The following is a 10,649-nucleotide window of genomic DNA, read 5'->3' as shown; positions in this document are numbered from 1 at the left end:
TGGAATTCAGCCTTGCCTAGAAATCATCTCATTCATTCTGCAAACCTGTAAATTTGGTGGTGATTAGATATAAGTCCTGCATCAACACCATGTAAATTTATGAAGATAAAACAACCTGCATCAACACCATCACTAAAAATCCAGATAATAAATACTAAAATCCAACAGTTCCACAAACAATACAAAAAAAACCACCACCAACTCTAACAAACACAATCATTACCACCCCATAAACCACTAGTTTCATAATTAACTAACATACTCGCCAACAGTAACAACATGATGGACAAATTACCTTTCCCTTCCAGAAGTGCATAATGCAGTCCATTCCTTTTTTCAGCCACTTCTTCTTGTCACCCACATCAGAGTCATTCAAACGAATTTCCTCATACGTACAACAATCAAAAACTCAATAAGAATCACTCTTTAAGTCTTAAGAACTAATGCGAATAGACAATATCCTTTCAGTAAAATCAAGAGTATAAGAACAACAAGTATGTGGAGTACCAGGTCCATGAATACAAATTGAGCGCCCTCTTTGTAAGTGTATTGCTTAGTCTCCTTCGTGACATCATTTTCACTCATCTAACATTACACGAACATCAAAAAATGAGTCAAAAACTAGTATTTTGTTATTAAACAACACAATTCAGTGCTACATGAATCACTTTATAAGCGTCGTATTCCATTCCAATATTCCAATGCAATGAATTCATAAACAACTGTTCTTCTAACAAGCTCGCAATCTCGATACTATCACATTATATAAACAAAAGAAATCGAAAGAAATTACCGAAATTCCAGCTCGAAAAGTCTTCTCAACGGTACTGCCAGTAACATAATTCCTAATCTTGGTCCTCACAAATGCAGCTCATTTCCCAGGTTTCACATGAAGAAATTCTAGATACACAAAAACCCGTCATCAGAATCAAACTAATTCATCGAAAAACCCTAAATTCAACTCAAATTCATAGTAATTGAAATTGAAAAAACCTAAAGAAATGAAATGAAATGTTTTCAGTTAGAAAATTACCGAAAATTAATAACAAAACTTAAAAGAAAGTTGAATCATAGTATTTTCTGAATCAACAATCTCAATCTCTCTGAAATTTGAATCAGCAACTCGAAATCGATCTCAGAAAAAGAAAATCTTCATCGAATCGCAACAGCATCCATTCTTTCACCTCAACCATCTCCATCTACTGATTCTTCATAAACCCCTTCTTCTAATCATTAGCAACAACTTCATCGATCTTCTCCTTCATTACTGCAAATTGATGGCAGCACCTTCATCTCCCCTGATTTCTTCAGTTCCATCTCCCTTCCGACTGCAACATCAACTCAAACCCTAATATCAACAAAACCATCTTCTATTTCATCTCGATTCAGTCAACAGCAGCTTCAATTTCACAATTTCACCCTGCTAATCTCTGTTCGATTTGTCTTCAACCATCTAACCCTTTATCCCTCTCAGATTCAAATCTACTCACTTTGTTCTTGATCCCCTTTCAAAAGTCCGCTCGATCTCTCTCGATAATAATTACGGTGGTGGTAGGTGTGATGCAAATTTTTCTGAGTGGCGATGACGGCAATGGAGATGATGGTGGTGTTGGTGGCGTTGGTTGTGGTGGCGACGGAGACGAAGACGGTGAGAGTTAAACTGGTTTTTTCTCGAGTGAAAAATGATGAAGTTGAAGTATAAGATGTAAAGGTTAAAACTGGAACTATGTGAATTATTTTTCTGTTCATAATTTCAATTATGCCATTAAGGGTATTTGTAAAGACCGATAAGGGTGTTTGTACATGACCCATGAATAGTAGGGGCATAAATAACATTCCCACTCATTTTTTTACATTATTATTTCTTCATTTGTAACCGGACGTCACTTAAGAATGTCGCTTCACTAGCAATTCCAAACTACGGTAATTTCAGACCAGAGGAGATCCAAGCCGCTAGTGCTAGGCGCAACGATCTTTGGAAGGTGCAAACTTTGAGACTCGTACCCCGCGGTCCTCGCCTTATATTAATTAATGTTTTTGTTTAATAAAAAAGCTTATCTTGCTTTCTTTGGCTTAATTTGTTTGTGTTTTGATTTTTTATACTTCGTTACTTCGTCTCATGGTGATGCTAAACTAAGTACTAAAATCTAACGGTTACACAACAACAGATAGTACAATCAATATTGTCTACAAACATCTGGCAGTGCTTTCACCCTTACTTTATTTAGCCCCACGGCACTAGAAATTTGTCCCTACTCTAGCATTCATTTAGGTGCTCTTTTTAACAACTAAAGAACAAGCATTTAAATCCTTCCTTCCACTTCTTCGTTTCCCAACCTACCTCTAAACAAACCCAGTTACACTACAGTGCTAACACACTCTGTACTTATTCCGGTTATTCGTCCATTAATTTCAATCACTCTAGCAGCTGATACTGGATCCTGGTCATCTTCTCTATCGACCAATTTTGGCATTTGTTTGACTCGCATTCTGCTCCGATCTACACATGTCCTCACCAAATGCAGCAGAGTCAACAAGCGGAGTAGGGCTCGGTTACGGCATAGCAATAACAGTTGGTATACTAGTCCTGATTTCAACGATTATGCTCGCTTCATATGTCTGTGTCAGGGTCAAAGCCGCGGGCGGAGGCGGTGCTGGCCAACGCCAAATCACAACGGGAGTTTTACCGGAACCGATGATGTTATTAGGCCTAGATGGGTCCACAATAGACTCGTATCCAAAGTTGATCGTAGGAGAGAGCAGAAGATTGCCAGAACCTAACAACGGTCCATGCCCCATTTGTTTGACGGATTACAAACCGAACGATACAATTCGATGTATGCCAGATTGTAACCATTGTTTCCACCCTGATTGCGTTGACGAATGGCTTCGGATGAGTCCAACTTGTCCGCTGTGCCGTAATTCTCCGGCTCCATCACAAACCACCACTCCTTCCGCCACACCTCTGTCGGAGTTGGTGCCGCTTGCTCGTCATCCGAGGTGAAAAAGTTGGTTAAACAAATGATTTTTCTTTTTGACAATCTTGATCGATAGATTTAATATAACTTCTTTTTTTTAATGGATGATAGATTTTAGTTAAGACTCATGGGAGAGAGGAGTACTGGAGTAGTATACAAATATGAATGGCTTACTTAAAGTTCAGCATCTTGTTGTTAGTGATAGTAGTAGGTTTTGTTATCTCTTATATTTTATTTGTTTTTTCAATGCAAAGAAATACTATCTCCTTTATATTTTATTTGTTTGTTCAATTTTTCATGTTAATAAGTGATTCTTATCTTGTGTATGAGTGCACAAGATAACAAAACTCATAATAGTATTAAATTTGGATATTACTGTGGGACTATTATTAATTGGGTCGTTGTAGTACAAAAGTTAATTGTAATTTATTTTAAGGAGTGAGACCGACCAGTACAAGAGCAACAATCTAAACGTCATAAGCTATAAATAACCGGATTCATTGAGCTTAACTCAAACCCCTGTCTTCAGACTCACTTCAGGCTCAACATGAGATCTGAGTGCCTTCAAATAGGGTGTCGTAACTGGTAAGACTATATCTTTGCTAGAAATTGCAGTTAGGATCAATCTGAGAATGAGTCTGGTTAAAATTTATCTGAAAACAATGAGCCTGGTTAGAACCTCCATCCCGAATTGGTTATGGATCTAGTTTGAATCTAGATCTCAGATTATGATCGGGTAGAATATACTGTTTTTATCACTATACTAGTGCCCGTCTACTAAAATCAAATGCAAGGCCATTCAGAGCACTTAATTATCCTGGCTAAATTGGGGCCTACTGAAAAAACGGGGTCTAACAACCACACCCAATATTTCGCTTAACAATCTGTATGGACTAACTCCAATATACATTTAAGAGAATCAACTAAACAGTCAGACTCAATCTTATTAAAAGTATATCAAAGAGTTATATATCACTTTCTCGATTCAATACTTACTCAAGCAAATAAAAATCTGCGAGTCTAATTGAATACAAGAGAAATTACTTGAACGGTACCAAAGACCAATGTTCAAGGATCAATCAATTTCAATCAACAACCAAAGGTTGGATTTTTCAATTGATCGATTCAACGCACAACCTGTGATATTTCAATTATATAACAAAATTTAATGCAGAAAAGAAATAACACATACATCAGGAGTTTTGTTAAGGAGGAAACCGCAAATGTAGAAAAACCCCGGGACCTAGTCCAGATTGAACATACGTTGTATTAAGCCGCTACAGACACTAGCCTACCACAAACTAACTTCGGTCTGGACTATAGTTGAACCCCAATCAATCTCACACTGATCCAAGGTACAGTTGCGCTTCTTACGTCTCTGATCCCAGCCGGATACTACGCACTTGATTCCCTTAGCTGATCTCACCCACAACTAAGAGTTCCTACGACCTAAAGTCGAAGACTTTAATAAACAAATTTGTATCACACAGAAAAGTCTACGGTAATAGATAAAACTGTCTCCCACAGAAATACCTACGAGTTTTTGTTCCGTCTTTTGATAAATCAAGGTGAACATGAACCAATTAATAACCCGGACTTATATTCCCGAAGAACAGCCAAGAATTATCAATCACCTCACAATAATCTTAATCGACTAGCGAAAGAAGATATTGCGGAATCACAAACGATGAGACGAAGGTGTTTGTGACTTCTTTTATATCTTGCCTATCGGAGAAATCAATCTCAAGCCAATCTTACGATTGTACTCAAATACGATGGAAACAACAAGATCAGATCACGCAGCTACAGAGAAAATAGTTGGGTCTGGCTTCACAATCCCAATGAAGTCTTCAAGTCGTTAACCTACAGGGTCTCGAGAAGAAACCTAAGGTTAAAGGAGAATCGACTCTAGCTAATACAACTAGTATCACACAGGAGGTGTGGGGATTAGGTTTCCCAGTTGCTAGAGTTCTCCTTTATATAGACTTTCAAATCAGGGTTTGCAATCAATGTTAGCTTAGTAACAAAGCACTCAATATTCACCGTCAGATGAAAACCTGATTAGATTCAAGCTAATATCTTTTAACCGTTAGATCGAAACTTAGCTTGTTACACACAAATGAAATGCACGTTTTAGGTTTGTGTAACCGTACCCAAACATGTACACTTAGTTGGTTCAACAGTAGTTAACCAAATGGTTAGCCATATGAGCACTTTCACATCAACCATATTTTTCTTTACCACAACTAGTTCAAATGACTCAAATGAACTAGTTAGAGAGTTGTTCAATTGCTTAGATCTTATAGAAGTATACAAGACACATTCGAAGCAAAAACGATTTGATTCATTTGAATCAATTCATGAACTTTATAGCCACGGTTTGTAATTATGCATTCCTTAGTTTATATAAGTTTGAGTTCACGAATAACCGTTTTTAGAAAATAACCAACCTAAGTATGCGGACTGGTACGCGGACTTAAGTATCCGGAATAAGTTTGTTTTCAGTTCACAAACTTCAGCAGATTTTCACGGGACGTGAACTTCCGATGGTGCGCGTACTGGTACGCGGACTTTAGCTCCGGTTTTCCTGAGCAGCAAAGTACGCATACTTTGGTTCAAGGAAAAAGGACTTACACACATATGTGTTACTACACAATGTTTATATCCTTCCAAGGTTATATATTCTAAACTCTCATTTCAATCATTGAAACATTCTTAGAGGACGTTATATAGTTGGTATTCACAAACCATTTTTCGCCAAAGCCATTTTCAAGTAATTGAAACTAATATGACTTTCGTCACTAGTAAAGATGAGCTTGGCAAAAGCGAAAGCTTACCAGCACATATTTCGAGAAATAGATAAGCGAGATAAACTCGGCTCGAAATAGCAAATGTGTATAATCATAGTCTATATAGAAATACGACTTTTGTCTCAAGATAGGAGATATAGTAGATAGACTTTTGAGTGACAGATAAGTTCAAGTCTCCACATACCTTTTAGTCGATGAAGTTCCACGAATTCCTTGAGTAGTTCTTCGTCTTTGTATGATGACCGCCATGGAGTCTTGAGATCAAATACACTTTCTATCCTAGTCCGAGACTTAGCTAATAGTAGACTAGAAATCAAGACTTATCGTATTGATCACTAACATTGACCAACATGCTTGAGATAGCAACGCATGCGAGTTCGACCGAGCAATGCTCTAACAATCTCCTCATTCTTCAATTTTATTGACAAAACTATCAATACATATTGAATACAAAATAAATAAATAAACTTTGTGGCTTCTCTTCCACATGTCTGATCTCCTTGGTTCTTCAACATTACTCGAAATCTTCGTCACTTCCAAGTACTCCAATGATTCCAAAGGTTGTAAGTTTAGCATCATCGTTGTTGAAAATCCGTATCTATAACAATGAGAAAATAAGAATTCTCAATCATTGTTACACAGTATCATAGTATTATTACACAGCATCAAAGTTCAATTGTATCACAACTTCGACAACAATACTAGGGTGATATGTATCACTCCCCCTTAGTCAATACTCCATCTCACATGGAAACCACTCCCCCTTACATAATGATCTAAAAACCATATGTATTTGTAGTGTGAACTACACATTAATTCTCCCCCTTTTTGTCAATAAAATTGGCAAAGGTACGAAAACTAGTGGGATTCTAATGAAATTTCCATAGAGACATTTCATGACCAAAAGAAAGCACATATCAACTTTTTAGATGCAATCATAAAGACGAAGCTAAATGCTTTCATCAAGGAGTTTATAAAGATACAAGATAACCCCTATAATATTCCACATCCGCACTCCCCACAAAGATTTGGCAATTAAGCACAAGTTCAATTAAGAACTCTCCCCCATAAAATGTCATTCCCGAAAGAACAACAAGAGCGACCTTAATGTCATAAGAAAAGAAGGATTTATTTGGACATAACAAATCACATACGAATATGAATTTGAATCCAAAAATACTCAATTAGATTAACCACAAGAAAACCCATGACTAATTTAATCGGAAATGCTCAATATAAGAGAACTTATGGAGCAACAACGTAAAGAACCAAAAGAGAATGATTAATTTAGTTGGTTATGCTCGACATAAGGAACCTTACGGAGCAAAAACTAAGTTAATCATAAGATAATGATCAACCTAGTCGGTTGTGCTCAACCTAAGAAACCTTATGGAACAAACACAGTATATGCACAAAAATGTGGATCGGAGATCGACCAAATACTGCGGAATAGACAAGGATTCATCCTATCTTACATCACTATTTGCACAATGACATACAATAGACATAATCCTCGTAATCAAAATTTTTATCCTTTCTTCCATCAAAATATGACATAAAAGGCTTTAACTTTTGTAATGTCAAAAGTTCATTCATTCTTTTATCAATACATGCATATCGACATACGAAAGAGTTAACTTTTGACAAAGTATGGGACGATCATAGTTAACGGACGCAAACACACATATCCCATAACATATTTGCAATATATAAAACCATAAAGATTAATACTGCAAAAATCATATTTCAAACAATTTTAGATTTTAACCAAATAAACCTAAAAAAATAAAGATGAAAATGTTGGACATAGCTATGTGTAATTACAATAATGGTTATTCCAAAACTAGTTATTCTTCCTAAAATACAAGAAATAAAGATTCTCATAAGAAGATTTACGAGACAAAATAAAATCAAAGTTCACTGGGAACCTCATACCTTTCAATGAATCCGTCAAAGAAGGTATCACTGATTTCCTTTACTCTCTTGACCGTAGACACACCATGTTCGCGAGTTAGTACACTGACTTTACGATCAACAACCCGAGCAAGCTGTCTAGCCTTGACACAATCCATGATGAGATTCTTTTGATTCCGTATCAGAATATTCCGATTAGCAAGGATTCTGGCCTGACCATCTAAGAGTCTGTTTATTTGCTGTTTATTTGAATCCTTGACAGAATCATCAATCCAAGAGTTGTGATCCTTTCTTTCAAGCATCTTCTTTAGGACCAGCTTTTGAATAGACTCACGTCCTTGAGTGTCTTCCTCCATATCAAGATGCACAATCTCTTGAGATTTTGCAGCGTTCTCCATATGATTTTTTATTTTTTTTTGTCAGGGATGGATTAATACAATATAAGATGTATATGTATTAAGAGAGGACACTTCTCATTAAGGAAACCCTATGAACTCACAAGAGTAGGACACGGACGTTCACGGACTGTTTTCAAGAGAAAGATAGAAAAAAAATCTAATAAGAAAAACACAACATTTGTCAATATAACTCAATAATCTTCAAATTAGAGCCTGAGTTATGTCAGTTGCATATCTCAGATTGATTGACAAAGGAGAAACAACACAAAAATGTACAACAATTCTTGAGACTCCCATAATCATCATCCTTGTACTTCTCAAGATAGATTCAAGGATGGCGTTACCTAGAGTTAGGTAAAGGAGTGAGAATTGATCTCACTACGAAACTTGGGAGAAGGGTTATACAAGTTTTTTGAGCGTTTTACTTGTGTGTTACCTTCCTTCCATTGATTATAACGTATTCCAGAAGAATTAGTCATAAACCCTTTCAAAAGTCCATCCGAAGGATTTTATGAGGACTGAGTCTAGGACCTCTAGAAATAGGTCCCAGAAAAGGGAATTTGGAGGATTTCCATTTTCTTGATCTAGACTTACCAATCTTGTTCCTATAAATACAGGGAAAGTCTTCATTAGTGGCACAAGAGTTTGTACCGTAATAAGGAGTATGCAACTTGTGATGATTTCTTGAAGAGAGATCATTTTTATAAGATTTCTGGTTTTCTATAGGTGAGAAACTCACTGTAGATGTTGTCAGAAGGTTTACTCCATCGACAGTAGAAAGAAGAAAATTCTGAAGATTAGAAATATGTTTTCTTCTGATAAAACAATGAAGGGCATAGTGATTCTTTTTTCCACAGAAGGAACAACATCGTGGAATTGAGACAAGATTACCTTGATCCAAACCTTCATCCTTCACATGCACATTTGACAAGTGATTCTCAGTAGGTACTTCCTTGTAGGAATTTTTCTTTACACTAGGTAAAACCTTGTGAGCATCGGGAGAAGATGTAGAAAACGACTTAATCATCAAAACAGAGTTTTCCTTTTTCAAGGCGTTACACTGTTCTCGGGCAAGTTGCAGAGATGCAACAAGTTTCTCTTTTTCAATACGATAGTTGTTTATTTCTGATGAATGCGCCTCGATCAAACGTTTTTCTCTAATTGAATCTTCCTTGACAATATCCTCAAAAACACTAATCTTTTCGCGTTGTAGAATAATTTCTTGAATAAGTTTTTTGATATTGTTAGAGAATGACTCAATTATATTATAGATTTCCCGTTCTCGACCAAGAGACTTTTTAAATTCATCAATGAGCTGAGTATGATTTTCAAAATCAATAGCCTCAGTAGAATATTTTGAGATTCTGGTGAGCTCCATTTCATCTTTTGCGATGGTGTCAAGTGTCTTATTAGAGGGACAAATATCAACTGCATTTCTACTAGGGGTGTAAATAATACCCGAAAACACTCGGCCTGCCTGTATCCGCCCGAGCCCGCCTGTACCCAAAGTAGCCCAAAGCCTGTTATGGCCCTTCATGGACCACCCGGCCTGGCCTGGATTAATTTATTGGGCGGTCTCGGGCTTTGCGATTAATTATGATGCCCGGCCTGGTGCCCGGCCTGAAAGCCTTCTATGTGCCATTAATCATTTAATCCTCTTAAAAAGACTTAAAAGTTACAATTTTATAATTGTCAATTTTGTGTCAAGAAAAATAAAATATATAATTTCTTTTACTTATAATTAACCTTTTCAAAACATTAATGGTAATATATTTTCTTATTAGAAAGTTTATTATACTCTAATTAATTATTATTATAGGCTAAAATTAGAAATTTGTCAGTGTAATTTAAATATAAAATAATACTATCACTTACGATATGCGATGTTGGAAAGGAAAGGATATTGTATTTAATATCGTTCATTTGAAAATTTAAACTTAAAAAAAAATCAAAATAGTGGCTTGTCCGGCCCGATCTGGCCTGCCCGTATAAAAAGCGGGCTTTAGGCGGTCTTTGGGTAGCAAATTATCTACTTGTGCCCGGCCTGTCTGGCCTGAATTTGTGTACGGGCTCACAAATATTAAGCCTGGCCTGCCCGGTCTGTCTTAGTTTTTGGGTCGGGCGGCCCGGCCTGCCCGAATTTACACCCCTAATTTCTACCTCGGGATTCGGAAGACACAGCTAAGGAATGATCCTTTGAGGTGATCCCAAGACATTTGGCATAGTTAAAAGCTTTGTAAGGCATCTTGGTATGCGTATATGCCAGAGATGAGATTCTGTCCACAGACTTAGATTGCTACAAACACAGACTTGTAAGGTCTTTAAACGTGTTTGCCTGCTCTGATGCCAATTGAATAGGCGGGGGTCTAACAACCACACCCAATATTTCGCTTAGCAATCTGTATGGACTAACTCCAATATACTTTTAAGAGAATCAACTAGACAGTCAGACTCAATCTTATTAAAAGTATATCAAAGAGTTATATCTCACTTTCTCGATTTAATACTTACTCAAGCAAATATAAATCTGCGAGTCTAATTGAATACAA

General features: G+C 36.6%; 1 protein-coding gene across 1 annotated transcript; it reads left to right on the top strand.

Moving 5' to 3' along the window:
* The first annotated feature begins 2,326 nt into the window (after positions 1-2,326).
* Positions 2,327-3,230, top strand: LOC113334623 (putative RING-H2 finger protein ATL69). The gene is made up of 2 exons (XM_026580838.1): positions 2,327-3,000; positions 3,090-3,230. Exons 1-2 carry the CDS (start codon positions 2,507-2,509, stop codon positions 3,094-3,096), a joined length of 501 nt encoding a protein of 166 aa, XP_026436623.1. The 5' UTR covers positions 2,327-2,506; the 3' UTR covers positions 3,097-3,230.
* Positions 3,231-10,649: the final 7,419 nt, after the last annotated feature.

This window comes from Papaver somniferum, chromosome 1 (assembly GCF_003573695.1).
Source record: "Papaver somniferum cultivar HN1 chromosome 1, ASM357369v1, whole genome shotgun sequence".
Lineage (NCBI taxonomy): Eukaryota > Viridiplantae > Streptophyta > Magnoliopsida > Ranunculales > Papaveraceae > Papaver > Papaver somniferum.
This window is presented reverse-complemented; position numbering and strand designations above follow the sequence as displayed.